We start from the raw sequence: 15,880 nt of genomic DNA on the forward strand, positions 1-15,880 counted from the left end.
CCCTCCCAAGTAGCTGGGATTACAGGCATGCGCTATCATGCCCAGCTAATTTTGTATTGTTAGCAGAGACAGGGTTTATCCATGTTGGTCAGGCTAGTCTTGAACTCCTGATCTCAGGTGATCCATCTGCCCTGGCCTCCCAAAGTGCTGGGATTACAGGGTGAGCCACCGCACCGGGCCAGTTAGTCCTTTCTTATGCGTTAGATGCATTTAACTTTGGAATGTTTTATCCGTACATATGTTGCAGTCATGTGATAAATAGAAAACCCTTCCTTAGGAATTCCTCTTAAAGGTTTTTCTGTATTATTCTATGACCACATTTATCCTTTCCTAGCTCTTTCAAACATCTGCTCTCCTTTTGATTTTTGGTCCTCTCTGTGTCCCTTTCTTCCCAACTAACCCCCTCTTGTTCATGGGCCACATTGCAGCTAGTCAGCGTGAAGTTTTAGAACATTACCGGCATGGACTCCAGAGTCACTGACCTGACTTTATGTCCTGATTTCTGATCAGCTCTGTGACTGAGCAGTTACATAAACCTTTGTGAACCTCAGTTTTTTTCCTCAGTGAAATGGAGGTAATGCCTACCCTGCAGCGTTGTGATGAGATAAGAGATAGAACTTTAAAGCATTTAGTCCAGTGCCTAGCACATAGAAGGCAACATGGTTAATTTTATCCTTTGGTTCCAGAGCTGCTTTTATCCACAGATGCTGTTGGCCCTTGTTGCCTTCCACTTTGTATCTCTAGGAGAGGAAATGCCTGGGTTTAAGCCAGAAAGGGTAGCAAGGGGTTCTGGATTCCTCTTCCAAGAAAAGGGCAGGAGAATGGGATAGGGCTGTTACAGGTGGGCTTGGGGTTGTCTATAGATAGATCAAACCACTTCTTGAGGTTAATTAGTTGGCAGTTGAGCAAAGGTGATTGACCAAGGGCAAGTGAGGGTCAGCTTGCTAGTGCTGCAGGGCAGGATCAAAGAAGCCTCCCTCTGGATTGTGACAGATTTAATTAAAGGTGGTGTTTGTAAAAAGAATTTAAGGCTAGAGGGAATAGGAGGAAGTCAGGGAAGCAGTACAATAAGAGTCCTTAAGAGTAAAGTCCGGGGCCGGGCGCGGTGGCTCAAGCCTGTAATCCCAGCACTTTGGGAGGCCGAGGCGGGTGGATCTCGAGGTCAAGAGATCGAGACCATCCTGGTCAACATGGTGAAACCCCGTCTCTACTAAAAATACAAAAAAATTAGCTGGGCATGGTGGCGCGTGCCTGTAATCCCAGCTACTCAGGAGGCTGAGGCAGGAGAATTGCCTGAACCCAGGAGGCGGAGGTTGCGGTGAGCCGAGATCGCGCCATTGCACTCCAGCCTGGGTAACAAGAGCGAAACTCCGTCTCAAAAAAAAAAAAAAGAAAAAAAAAGAGTAAAGTCTGAATTTGTCTGGATTTGAGTCCTGGCTCTGCCACTCATTAGCCCTGTAACCTTGAGCCAGTTATTTATTCTCTCCAAGACTTAATTGTTTAATTTATAAAATAGGACAAAAGCTACCTACTTCATAGGGTTGGGAGATCATGCACATAGCATACTTAGAACAGTGACAGGCACATATTAAATACTTGATAAATTTATTAATATAAATCCAGCTGAGGGAAGAAAGAGAACTAATGCAGTGGAGATAAGCTGTTCTGTGTACAACTAACTGACAACATCTTCATGGTTATTATCAAAGAAAAAGAGTCAATAATGGGCTGCATTATTTATAGATGTTCTAATACTTCTTGGTGTGTTTGCTTGTTAAAACAAATAATGATGTTTTCCTGTTGCTGTATTTTGGGAAACAAAACTTATGAAAAAGACCTAGCAGGTTAGTTGCCACTTGTAACTTTTGTCATTGAATGACAAATTATGGCCTAGTTTTCTGTATACATAATTTATGTTGATGAATTTCGCTAGATTTTTTCTGTTTTTTTCCATCCTTTTTGTTCTGTTTCTTGCAGGCTTCCTGGTTAATCAGTTATTTCAGCAATGTTTACTACTTGTAAAACAAAAAGGATGAATGGTATGCGGCAAATATAAGTTGATGAGGCATGGATGGAATTAATTTTAATGAGAACTCTCAGAGGCCTGAAATTTGTTTAATTAAGAAGCATGTGCAAATTCTGTTATGCCTTTGACATGTCATATGTTTTCATCTGTTGAGCATTAGTGAACCCTGTTAGGTTAGCATCTGTTGAGCATTAGTGAACCATGTTAGGTTAGCATCTGTGAACTGCTAGGTTTAAAAATTTTTGTTTCAGTATTCTTGAGATGGCATCACGGAAGTTTGTATTCTCCCTAATATTACGGTACCCACCATGGTGCAGATGCTTATACGTTCTGTTATTTAGTACTGATGAAAGCATGAAGAGAGAATTATTCCTTTTTTTTTTTTTTTTTTTTTGAGACAGTGTCTCACTCTGTCACCCAGGCTGGAGTGCAGTGGTGTGATCTAGGCTGGCTGCAACCTCTGCCTCCCAGGTTCAAGTGATGCTCCTGCCTCAGCCTCCTGAATAGCTGGGATTACAGGTGCCTGCCATCATGCCCAACTAATTTTTTTGTATTTTTAGTAGAAGTGGGGTTTCATCATGTTGGCTAGGCTGATCTCGAACTCCCATTTTCTAGATGAAGATAACCAAGGCTTAGAAACCTATTCAAAGTGACATGCCAGTAAGTGGGAGAGCCAGAATTTGAAAATCGGATTTTGATTTTAAAATTTGTGCTTTTAAAAACTAGGCTTCCAACTGCTTCTCTAACATACAGTAAATCAGAAGACTGCATAACTGACCCTCTGCAAGATGACCAGGCTTGTTTATTGCCTGCTGCTCACACTAATCCCTGCCCTCACTTTACTGTTCAATTTTACTGAACAGAATCATGGGTGTAAAGGGTTAACTTGAAGAGTCATCGAGTTTAGTGGGTCTAGCCAGTCATAAGAGTTTATTTTGTTTTAAATTCTGATTAAGTAGGTTTGAGCTGGAGCCCAGGAATCTGTGTTTTAATTGGCTCTGCATGTGATTTTTGACAGTCTGACAGGTTTGGGAACCATTTTAATTTAGTTACATGAATCCCCCCTCCCAATATCATCTTTAATTTTCCTGAGAGGTAGTCATCTAATGTCTGATATCCATTTGTGATAGGCACTCACTGTCACATTGCCAGGAATGTGCAGTTAGTTGCAATGCTGTTTTTCTATAGAAGTAACCATGGATTTGATTAATTTCTTTGGTCAGATTTTTATACTTCTTAGGTTTTGGCATTAAGGGCTCTTAAATCTTCTCTGAACCTGGCCTTCTTCATGAATAAAATCAGTATGTTGTTATTTACCCTGAGGGGTTATCAGTAATTAAATGAAAAAATAAACCTTCCTGTCTGGAAAGATTCTTGAATGCCTTCAAATAGCCTTTTATATAGTTCCCTTACCGTGTCAGTCTATTCTGAAACACTCTCATGTCTTCAGAGTTCCAGTTAGAAGTGTGGATAATGATAGAGGGCTCCTAGATAATTCATTTTGGGATTGTTAGTGCCAGAAATATGTTATCATTTTGCCTTCTCATCAGCATACTTCTTTACCTCTGGCTTTTTCTTTCGGCAAAGCATATGATAGACACCTCTTACGGGTACAGATAAGGCTGCATTTCTGGAAATTTGCTTTACTCCTTAGAGTTTTCACTAATAACTTGAACCCAAAGCAAAACAAATGATTTGCAGGAAGACTTCAAAGCTAAAAGAAAAGACCTTCTTTTTTTTTTTTTTGAGACGGAGTTTCACTCATGTTACCCAGGCTAGAGTGCAATGGCGCGATCTCGGCTCACCGCAACCTCCGCCTCCTGGGTTCAGGCAATTCTCCTGCCTCAGCCTCCTGAGTAGCTGGGATTACAGGCATGCGCCACCATGCCCAGCTAATTTTTTGTATTTTTAGTAGAGACGGGGTTTCACCATGTTGACCAGGATGGTCTCGATGTCTTGACCTCATGATCCACCCGCCTCGGCCTCCCAAAGTGCTGGGATTACAGGCTTGAGCCACCGCGCCCAGCCGAAAAGACCTTCTTATATTGTTTAGAGACCAAAGTAGAGAACCAAAGAAATATTCCATGTCTCTTTCCTATCCAAGGGGAGAGATAGGTAATGGGTGAATGTTGTCCGTAGAAAAGGATAAATGATCAAATGCAAGGCTGGATAAGACTGCTCAAGACCCTGAAAATAATCTCTTATCACTGTAGTTTGATTTGGTTTGGTTGTTGAGACGTATGCTGTCTTGCTTTTCTTTCTTTCTTTTTTTTTTTTTTTTTTTTTTTTTTTTTTTTTTTTTTTTTTGAGACGGAGTCTTACTCTGTCTCCAAGGCTGGTGTGTGGTGGTGCAAAGTCGGCTCACCACAATCTCTGCCTCCAAGGTTCAAGCAATTCTCCTGCCTCAGCCTCCCCAGTAGCTGAGATTACAAGCTTCTGCCACCACACCTGGCTAATTTTTGTATTTTTAGTAGAGACAAGGTTTTACCATGTTGGCCAGGCTGGTCTTGAACTCCTGACCTCAGGTGATCCACCTGCCTCGGCCTCCCAGAGTGCTGGGATTACAGATGTGAGCCACCATGCCCAGCCATCTTGCTTTTCTTAACCAAAGCAAACTTGATCTGTTCTATAGTATTAACTTAGAATATGAGTTGTGTTTCCCTTGAGGCTCAGATACTAAGAAGAGTTTGTAGGTGATAGTCTGCTGCAGGCTTGAGTGAAATATGGTGAAATAATTACTTTTTTCTTCACTAAGTTTGTGTTAGATTTCTAGTTTCAAAATGTTTTTGAATATAACATCTTGAAAATACCACTTTGGGTTAAAGTTTCTTCATGTGAGTGCTTTTCAACAGGTAATTTTAGTACTTTGGACACTTAAAAATTTTTTTTTCTTTTTGCCATTATCTTCATGAATACAACGTTGAACACATTTTTATTTTTAAAAAGTCTATCTAATATATGCAACTTACTGGTCAGAACTGTTAAAGATATGCAATACATTTTCATTGAAATTATAGTTACCCTTTGATTTTTCAGGAAAATGATTCCATTTGAGTCCTTAATTGTGGTCTTTATCGTTTGCACCCAGGAGTTCCAGACCAGCCTGGGCAACAAAGTGAGACCTCAGCTCTACAAAAAGAATTTTTTTTTAAATTAGCTGGGCATGGTGGCACGTGTCCTAGCTACTAGGAAGGTTGAGGTGGGAGGATTGCTTGAGCTCAGGAGGTCGGGGCTGAGGTGAGCCATGATTGTACCACTGTACTTCAACCTGGACAACAGAGCAAGACCTTGTCTCAAGAAAAAAAATTGGGGTCTTCCTCTAGGGGGGAAACATCTCTGTTCATTTGACAATAGAGGTAGTGGGTGGAGGGTAGAGAGCAAAGCCAATTCACTTGACTATCCTTTTAAATTTACTATTTTAGTTCATTTGCGAGAAAGTCGCTCTGAAGTATTGGGGTATTACGTTATAGAGTATTTGGGAAAATGATACAATTTATTATGGAAACTTGTATTAAACTTAATGTTGCCAAATCATTTTTTTTTTTTTTTTTTTGAGATGAAGTCTTGCTCTGTCGTTGCAGCTAGAGTACAGTGGCACGATCTCGGCTCACTGCAACCTCTGCCTTCCTGGTTCAAGCAATTCTTCTGCCCCAGCCACCCAAGTAGCCGGGATTATAGGTGCTTGCTACCACACCTGGCTAATTTTTGTATTTTTAGTAGACGCAAGGTTTCACCATGTTGGCCAGGCTGGTCTCAAACTCCTGACCTCAAGTGATCTGCCCTCCTTGGCCTCCCAAAGTACTGGGATTACAGGCATAACAAGCCATTATTTTTTTTTTTTTTTTTTTTTTTTTTTGAGACGGAGTTTTGCTCTTGTTACCCAGGCTGGAGTGCAATGGCACAATCTCGGCTCACCGCAACCTCCACCTCCTGGGTTCAGGCAATTCTCCTGCCTCAGCCTCCCGAGTAACTGGGACTACAGGCACGCACCACCATGCCCAGCTGATTTTTTGTATTTTTAGTAGAGACAGGGTTTCACCATGTTGACCAGGATGGTCTCGATCTCTTGACCTCGTGATCCACCCGCCTCGGCCTCCCAAAGTGCTGGGATTACAGGCTTGAACCACCGCGCCCGGCAACAAGCCATTATTCATAATGAAAAGCGCAGGATGAGTGCAGTGGCTCACATCTATAATCCCAGCACTTTCGGAGGCCAAGGCAGGAGAATTACTTGAGCTCAGGTGTTCAAGACCAGCCTGGAAAACACAGCGAGACCTCCATTTCTACAAAGTAAATCAATAAACAAATAAAAAGAAGGACTGTATGCTATTAGAGCCATCTGTAACTTTCATTCATGTCATCAATCCGCAGCAGGAAGCAAATGATACGGTGTTAATTTTATGAAGTAATTTTATGTATTGTCTTTTTTTGTGTTTTTATTTTTAGGACCGGAGTAGGCCCTATGACACTTTTAACTTGCACTCGTTGGAGAACTCCTTAATGGATATGATAAGGACTGATCATGAGCCTCTGAAAGGTAAACACTACCCTCCCAGTGGCCCACCAATGAGTTTCGCTGATATAATGTGGAGGAATCATTTTGCAGGTTAGGAATATTCATATGTCCATTTCTTGCTTGGTGTTTTAAGCAAAAATCAGCTTTTTAATAATTTTGATTTTTCTTGTTTGTTTTTTGTTTGCTTGTTTTTGTTTTGCTTCTGTAAAGCATTGTGGAATGTATTTAAAGTTGATTTTTTTCTTTAACCTGGGTTCAGCTACCTATAATAATCAAGGTGGTTATAATCAGTCATGTCTGGCAGGAACATGAATTGGGTAGCTGAGGTCAGTCACATCCTGAGTTATAGCATGAGACCAGCAGCCAGATTTTCTGGGCTGTGTGCATTTGGAATCCTCAGCTGAAACTGGATAATTCGTTTAAGTCCATGTATATATACTGCAAGTAACTGTCAGAGTTAGTAAACCAATCTCCAAAGATTGCTTCAGAAAGCTTCATATAAAGGACTTCTATTTTATTAAAGCATAATCACCTTTCTAGTATAGGAAGTATCACTACCCAGGCTTAGGGGCAGCCAGTGACCCTTTGCATTCTCTGAGGCTAAAACACAAGAAAAAAATATCTTAAAGTATATAAATATTTTGGGTTAAATATAAGGCAGAAAATCTCAAAGTTAGCAATATTAGGACTTCCTGTTTTTAGAGCCTATGTAACTTCAGGACTGATGTTGGTGTTGAATTAATAATTACAGATCTTTTTATGGATTATAGGACTTTTTAGAGACCTTATGACATTTTAAAATACTGTAATGAAAATTACCTATGGAAATAGCCATTATACTTGGGTTAACATCTAAATTTCTGAAAACTGTGAAGAGGTAGCCATGGGGATGCCCGTCTTGTATGAACCATGTCTTTCAAAACTGTGAGGAATGTGATCCTCTCTGGTTCTCTCTAGGCCCATATTATAGTGTGAATGACTGTGAACACCGGATGCTCATTTCCTTGAGCCACACCAGTAATCTCTTACATTATTTTCTTGTCACATTCATGATTTTCTTCTGCTTTCCTCATTTTCCAGTGAAAAGAAAGTAGTTAATAAGTTATAAAGAAAAGAAGGGATTTTGGGGAAAGCTAGTTTTTTTTTTTTTTTTGAGATGGGGTTTCACTCTTTCGCTCTTGTTGCCTAGGCTAGAGTGCAATGGCATGATCTCAGCTCACTGCAACCTCTGCCGGTCGGGTTCAACCGATTCTCCTGCCTCTGCCTCCCAAGTAGCTGGGATTACAGGCATGTACCACCACACCTGGTTAATTTTGTATTTTTAGTAGAGATGGGGTTTCTCCATGTTGGTCAGGCTGGCCTTGAACTCCCAACCTCAGGTGATCCACCCACCTCGGCCTCCCAAAGTGCTGGAATTACAAGATAAGCCACTGTGCCCAGCTGGAAAGCTAGATTATAAGGCCTTCAGACATGGGAAAAAAAATGTTATTTATGCTTTGTTATATTTAGTCACTGTTACCATGTCTTTCTTCAGTTAAAAAATTAGGTACATGGTAATTTAAAGCATTTTTCACTTAGAAGTAAGAATAGTGTTAAGAAAAAACTAACAATATTCACAGACTGTTTCGTGTTTTCAATATCTTTTAAGGGTCCGTTTGCCTTCCTTCTTTACCATAAGAAGGAAGCTATAAGCCTCTTCTAATTATCCTAAAATATCCAACTCCTGTTCTTTATGAATATCTTTCTGTTTACCTTGGTCTGTATTCTTTTGTTCTTTCAATAAAAGATTATGAAAGGATCTTAGATTGTAGTCTATAATTTTCCAAAGTTTAAAAATATTGGTTAAGCAGGAACTATTGTGCTCTGTTGAGTGTAGCACTGGCAAAGTTTAAGGAGAGTACCTGACTGTGAGGTAATGTAAATACCATATTCCATTTATGATGAGCTTTTTTATTGCATGTTCAACTACCTCTGCATAGTTTTCTTCATTGTACTTGTGAGTATGAGGTTTCATCTATAGAAAAAAATCTGCACAAAGATGATATGTCCCAGTAAGTTGGAAGGCACTTAGTATGTATTTTTTTTATAGCTTCAATATGGTTGCAGCTTCACAGTTCATCATATCACCCACAGTGATTTTCTGTGAATGGACTACTTCCCAGTGGTCAGTGACATTGCTGTATCACTGTCCTTTGGTTAGGGTGTTGAGCTTTTTGCTTCCCTTTTTCAGCTGGGAGACTTTTAGATCTGTCTGATTTATGGTACCAAGTGTTTAATCCCTGTTACCTCTACTAACAATTTTGTTACTTGCGGTTTTTTTTTGTTTTTTTTTTTCTGAGACAGAGTCTCGCTCTGTTGGCCAGGCTGGAGTGCAGTGGCACAATCTTGGCTTACTGAAACCTCTCCCTCCTGGGTGCAAATGATTCTTTTGCTTCAGCCTCCTGAGTAGCTGGGATAACAGGCACCTGCCACCTCGCCCAGCTAGTTTTTGCATATTTAGTAGAGATGGGATTTCATCATGTGGGCCAGGCTGTTCTTAGACTCTTGACCTCAAGTGATCTGCTCACCTTGGCCTCCCAAAGTGCTGGAATTACAGACGTGAGCCACCATGCCCAGCCAATACTTGCATTTTAAGGAAAATATTTTAAATAATTTTTTACTTTAAAAAGTGGAGAAAATTATAAAAAAAGATAACTAAAAAATGAAGATTGCAATGGTGTGTTCTTTGTTTGATTCCCATATAATAAACATTGTCCATGCTTCTGTCAGATCTTTGTAATTTATTGGTAGGCCTTGACTTTAGACTTTTAGGTTGTTTCCAGTTTTGCCTTCATTACAGGTAATGCTGCCATGGATGAGTTCTTTCACATAGCTTTTCCTTAAGGTAAATTCATAGTTAGAGTCTTTGGGTCAAAAGATATAAACATTTAGGTGGATTGAGCTTTAAGAGAAGGATGGTAGGCTAGAGGAACTACCATGTGGCTTCTGTATGAGTCTGTCCAGAAACACTTCCCTTTATACCATCTTGTTTTTCTTCCTGCTTTCAATATCCTTTATTCCTACTTGAACATGGGGACACTGTTTTGAGGGCCTCAAAACCCAAGTACAGAGTAATGTTTTTATTTTGTTGTTGTCATTTGTTTATTTGTTTTGAGACGAAGTCTCACTCTTGTCGCCTAGGCTGCAGTGCAATGGCACAATTGCCGCTCACTGGATTCAGGTGATTCTTTTGCCTCAGTCTCCCGAGTAGCTGGGATTACAGGCACCTACTACCATGCCCAGCTAATTTTTGTATTTTTAATAGATATGGGGTTTTACCACGTTGGCCAGACTACTGTTCTCAAATGCCTAATCTCAGGCGTTCCACCTGCCTCAGCCTCCCAAAGTGCTGGGATTACAGGCGTGAGCACCGCACCCCATCCCAGAGTAGCTGGTTTTTGTTTTCCCTTTTACTTCAGAAAAAAAATACATGTTTACTCATTACAAGAAATCCAGGCCAGGTGCGGTGGCTCATGCCTGTAATCTCAGGACTTTGGGAGGCCGAGACAGGTGGATCAGGAGTTCAAGATCAGGCTGACCAACATGGTGAAACACTGTCTCTACTAAAAATACAAAAACTAGTCAGGCGTGGTAACATGTGCCTGTAATCCCTGCTACTCAGGAGACTGAGGCAGAAGAATCCCTTGAACCTGGGAGGCGGAGGTTGCAGTGAGCCGAGATCACACCACTGCACTCCATCCTGGGTGACAGAGTGAGACTCCATCTCAAGCAAAACAAAACAAAACAGAGAAATTCAAATAGTATATAAAAGGACAAAAAGGAAAGTTATAAAAATTTCTCACCAGAGACTCTCTACCTAGAGGTAAAAAAGGTTATTATTTTTATTAACATTCTTCAAGATATTTTATATTCTCCATATAGCAGATGACATTTCAACTCAGCCTTTCTGACTTTGCAGTCAGTGAAACCTGGGTGTGAATTCTATCTCTGCCTCTGGCTGTCTGTTAATCTGGATAAATTAGCCTCTTCAAAGCCTCAATGTCCTTATTGTTAAAATAAATTACCTACTTTATAGAGTGAGTTTGAAGATCAAATAAAGTCCCTGGCACTAGAAACTGCTCAAAACAAAACAAAGAAACTCAAATAGTACGTAAAAGGACAAAAAGGAAAATTTATTAAAAAATCACCAGAGATTATCTACCTAGAGGTAACAGGTTATTGTTTTTATTAACATCCTTCCAGATATTTTATATTCTTCATACAGGAGGTGAAATTTCAACTCAGCCTTTCTGACTGAGTTGCAGTCAGTGAAACCTGGGTGTGAGTTCTGGCTCTGTGAATTCTATTCACAATTTTTTGCTGGAAGTAGTCATGGTATCCTTACAATACTGACTTCTTTCCAACTAGACTGCAGCTAAATGTGAAATTTTTCAGATACAAGGTGTCAAAATTTTATATTTTTCATAAATAAGTAGTGATTATTGAAGGATAAATGTCTTATCATTTTCAAAGCCACTTAAGGGAGAAAGGAAAATAATTTTTTGGTTATTTTGGCTTTCCAAAATTGTATATCTGAATAACATAAAAAATATAGGATATCCAATTTATGGAGAATAAAGTACTTCAAGATGTACTTAAAGAACGTGGTAAAAATATGTTCACAATTATATTTTATCTTATAAATATATTTAGTAAAAAATCCCTTTATTCAACTGTCCTGATTCAAGGGAAAAAAAGGATTAGGGTGGGAGATGACAGAATAGGAAGTTTAGGAGATAATGAGACTTCTGTTTTAGTAAAGTAAATAAGCTTTAATAGTTTTTTGGTCATGTATTCAGTTGACCAGCCTTGAAAATATTTGTAGGAAATTTTAAAAGTTTCCCTATGTCATCCCCCATGATAAAAATTATATAGAAGAAAAGCTGTTGAACTTTCTTCACAGCATGCTGAAAAATACCTTCTACAGCATTAATCAGATCACAAAATGAGTTTTTAAATAAAAAATGGATTAATTTATTTTTTATTTTTATTTTTATTTTCAAGAGACGGAGTCTTGCTCTGTCACCCAGGCTAGAGTGTAGTGGCGCGATCCCAGCTCACTGCAACCTCCACCTCCCAGGTTCAAGCAATTCTCCTGCCTCAGTCTCCTGAGTAGCTAGGATTACAGGCATGCACCACCATGCCCGGCTACTTTTTTGTATGTTTTAGTAGAAACGGGGTTTCCCCATGCTGGCCAGTCTGGTCTTGAACTTCTGACCTCATGATTCGCCTCCCTCGGCCTCCCAAAATGCTGGGATTATAGGCGTGAGCCACTGTGCCTGCGTGGACTAATTTATTTTTCTTTTTTTGCTTTTTAAAGATACCAAACTACAGTGCTTGAGTATAATAGAATAACATAATCGTCTCCTGAGTGTGTGTGTGTTTTTTTTTTTTACTGTGTCTTATACTTTTCCTTTTGTTTGTGAGAGTGCCTCAAAGATGAGAAAGGAGACTTTTAAAGAGGGTAATGCTCTAATGACAACTTCTCTTATTTTTATTTATTTATTATTTTGAGACAGGGTCTTGCTCTGTCACCCAGGCTGGAGTGCAGTGGCATGATCTTGGCTCACTGCAGCCTTGACCTCCCAGGCTCAAGCGATCCTTCTGCCTCAGCCTCACTCAGTAGTTGGGACTAGAGGCATGGCCACCATGCCTGGCTGATTTTTTCTGTTTGCTGTAGAAATGGGGTTTCGCCATTTTGCCCAGGGTGGTCTGGAACTCCTGAGCTCAAGCAGTTTTCCCACCTTAGCCTCCCAAAGTGCTGAGTTTATAGACATGAACCACTGGCCCTGGCCCTGTTCCTTATTTCTTTTCTAAGCACAGAAATCCGTGGGTTGGCAGATAGAGTAGGAGGGAGCAATTGTTCTTTGTTCTCATTTTTAGTGGATTGAAGGAAAATCCAACTCTCTTTATAACTGTGAGATCAAGGGGATTAAAGGTGTTGAGAGAGGTGGGTGTGGTAAGAGATAAGGAAAAATATTCTATTACCCTCCTTACAGCTGTTCCTTGACTTTCTACCTGTGATGAGGGTTCACCAAGTTCCTACGGAAGTACTCTGAAAACTCATAGTCATTAACTTTGATTAATCGTATTCTCCCAACTCTAGAAGGATCATAAGGAAATAACAACTATAGTACATTGAGGAGAGAAGTAAGATCCTATACCCTAACTGGGGAAGCCCGGTATAGATGACATCTTGGCAAAAACAGGGAGGAGTTACTTTTTCTTCATCCCATGCAGTTTCCCTCTTACAGCAGAAAAATAGGCCTGGCTGATTATTTGGGGTTAGTGCCTGGTAAAACATTTTTATGTATTTGAATTTTTTTCTTCCCTAACCATTCATAGAACTGAGATTTGAAAAATGAAAAGAACAGCTGTCAGTTGAGAACTGATATTGAAAGCTTTGCTCTTCAAAGGTATACTGAGAGTGTCTGGAACAAATATGTTATCTGTCAGTAATAGTGCTTTAAAGCATTTAAATCAACAAACTTAGAAGAGAGAATGCCATCCCTTTGGTGTCATAGCGGCATTTTTCTTTATTCATCATAATTTAAATTTAATATTATAGAGCCTTTCACAAAATTTATCCCCTCTTATGAAATGTTGAGGTCTTCTTATTTTAGAGAAAATATGCCTTCATTACGTTTTGTTTGCTTGTTTGTTTCAGAAAAATATACTGTCTATTTACTTCTGTAGCTTGAATTATTGCTCAGTTCTATTTTTCTGTTATCTCTGTTTAGCCCACATCAGTTTATCTAGTTTGAAAGTTTGCAGATTACACAAACTGTTATGGGGCAGCCTCTAAGTCAGCAAGAAGTAATGGTTCTTGTTTTGTACATTTTGGGGGGCAGGAACAGTAACGTAGAAATTGAGTGATTTGTATAAGTACCTCCCATTAATTTGTGTAATCATCCTTTAAGCATAGTATTTAAATCATTGAGTTTTAAGCAGCCAGGCTCGATGGCTCACACCTGTAATCCCAGCACTCTGGGAGGCTGAGGCAGGCAGATCACTTGAGGTCAGGAGTTCAAGACCAGCCTGGCCAGCATGGTGAAACCCTGTGTCTACTAAAAATATAAAAATTAGCCAGGTGTGGTGATGGGTGCCTGTAATCCCAGCTACTTGGGAGGCTGAGGCAGGAGAATTACTTGAACCTGGGAGGTGGAGGTTGCTTTGTGCCACACTTGTGCCATTGCACTCCAGCCTGGGTGACAGAGCAAGACTCCATCTCAACAACAACAACAAAAAAAAGTCACCTGAATTTTAAAAGACAAAGATGTTGGTGATGATGATGATTATTATTTTGAGACAGGCTGGAGTGCAGTGGCGTGCTCTCAGCTCACTGCAGTCTTCATCTCCCAGCTGAAGCTCTCCTTCACCTCAGCCTTGTGAGTAGCTGGGACTATAGGTGCATGCCACCACGCCCACCTAGTTTTAAAAAATTTTTTTGTAGAGACAGGGTTTTGCCATGTTGCCCAGGCTGGGTCTCTAACTCCTAAGCTCAAGCCATCCGCCCGCCTCGGCCTCCCAAAGTGCTGGGATTACAGGTGTGAACCACTGCACGCCAGGCTGGGAATTGTGATTTAATTGTTCTGGAGTGCAGCCTTGGATGAGTAAACAGAGACAAAATATTTAACAACTTGCCAAAAATTATTCACTACTAGTATGTGAAGAAACTAGGATTTGACCTCACGTCTAAGCTCACCGCTTTTGCTTATTGGTTATTTGGAACATATTCGGAATATTATAGTACCAATGTTTTATCATTTCCTTAAAAGAGTTTTAAAAAACAGTTTACTATATTTTTTGCGTATCACAGTATTGCAATTTTAAGATACTTTTCTAAAAGAATGTCTCTCTAACTTTATAGAGAATGTTAGTGGGAAATAAATCCCAGTAGAATATGCATTTTACCTGTAAGTCTTTCTGAAACATGGCACTAACATTCTGTTATATGAAGCCTTCTGAAGTACTTGCGTTTTTAGAGCAAAAGGAATGATTAGAGGAAGGTATGGCAGTTGTTCCCTATCTCATAACGTATTGTAGAAGTAAAGAGATGACTTTCATAATTAATTGTGAATTAATACAAATTTCACTTTATGTTTGGACCCTCAAAAGCATGAGTGTAGTTGGATTTTGAAACTTTGAATTGTGATAGATGTAGTTTTTTTTTTATAGTGTTTTAAATGTGAATGTGAATTGAGATTATGAGACTGTGATTTTGACAGACCAAATAACTATAAGTAACCCTATTCTCCAACCTCTCCCTTCATCCCCTCTCACCCGTATTTATTAGATACTGTGCAGTGGGGAAAGTGGGACACAGTCTCAGATTTCAACAGCATCATTTAACTCAGTAAAACCAAGTATGCCTTCCAGTTTTTGAAACCTTATATTTTACACTATACTTAAAAGATAGCTAGCTGACAAGAACAATTTAAAAATAGCAGACCATGGACAGGTGACAAAATGTCACGCTGGCAGCACCAGAGTGCATTATACAAAAATTACCAGATGTCACACACTTGATTCTATTTTCACAGCTGATTAAACAACAGTATTTGTTGGACAAAAGGAAGAGAAAAGAAATGGCCTCATATGAATTTGGAATCAGTTTTTCTTTTGCTGTTATATATTTTCTTTTTCCTTCAAAATTCCTTAATAACTGTAAAACTTAAGATACGCAATATATTAAGTTTAAAAATTATGATATAATTTCAATTTTGGAAAAGAAATCTTTACATATACACGTTACCTAAACTGGAAGAGTGTAAATCAGAATGTTAGCAATGCTTAATCTTTGGTGATCTTATTTTCTCCTTTTTTTTTGAGACAAAGTTTTGCTCTTGTTGCCCAGGCTGGAGTGCCGTGGTGCAATCTCAGCTTACTGCAACCTCTACCTCCTGTATTCAAGAGATTCTCCTGCCTCAGTCTTCTGAGTAGCTGGGACTACAGGCATGCACCACCATGCCTGGTTAATTTTGTATTTTTAGCAGAGATGGGGTTTCTCTATGTTGGTCAGGCTGGTCTCGAACTCCCAACCTCAGGTGGTCTGCCTTCCAAAGTGCTGGGATTACAGGTGTAAGCCACCATGCCTGGCCTGTTTTCTCCATTTTTCTGCATTGTCTAATTTTTCTCCATTAAAAATATATTGCATTTTATAATCTAAAAATTACTTTTGGAAGAGGCAAAGAAACTAACTTAAAGATGCTGTGAGTGATTTTACTTTAAAAATTGCATTATTAGTTGGGGGAAAAATAGATTATATTTAGATAATTGATTCTGATGGATATGGCCTT

At 39.5% G+C, this 15,880-nt stretch overlaps 1 protein-coding gene across 11 annotated transcripts in view; it reads left to right on the forward strand.

The window, feature by feature from the left end:
• The window catches only part of CPEB3 (cytoplasmic polyadenylation element binding protein 3), a 246,448-nt gene that overhangs the window by 81,808 nt on the left and 148,760 nt on the right, over positions 1-15,880 (forward strand). For 9 of the 11 annotated variants that reach the window (XM_037727736.1, XM_017498193.2, XM_017498195.2 and 6 more), the window contains one exon: positions 6,473-6,632. In XM_037727736.1, coding sequence (XP_037583664.1) covers positions 6,473-6,632 — 160 coding nt within the window. The remainder of the gene's footprint in view (positions 1-6,472; positions 6,633-15,880) is intronic. The other 2 variants (XM_017498201.2, XM_017498202.2) reach the window with 1 other exon arrangement.

The sequence above is a fragment of the Cebus imitator genome, unplaced genomic scaffold (genome assembly GCF_001604975.1).
Source record: "Cebus imitator isolate Cc_AM_T3 unplaced genomic scaffold, Cebus_imitator-1.0 Scaffold238, whole genome shotgun sequence".
NCBI classification, from domain to species: Eukaryota; Metazoa; Chordata; class Mammalia; order Primates; family Cebidae; genus Cebus; species Cebus imitator.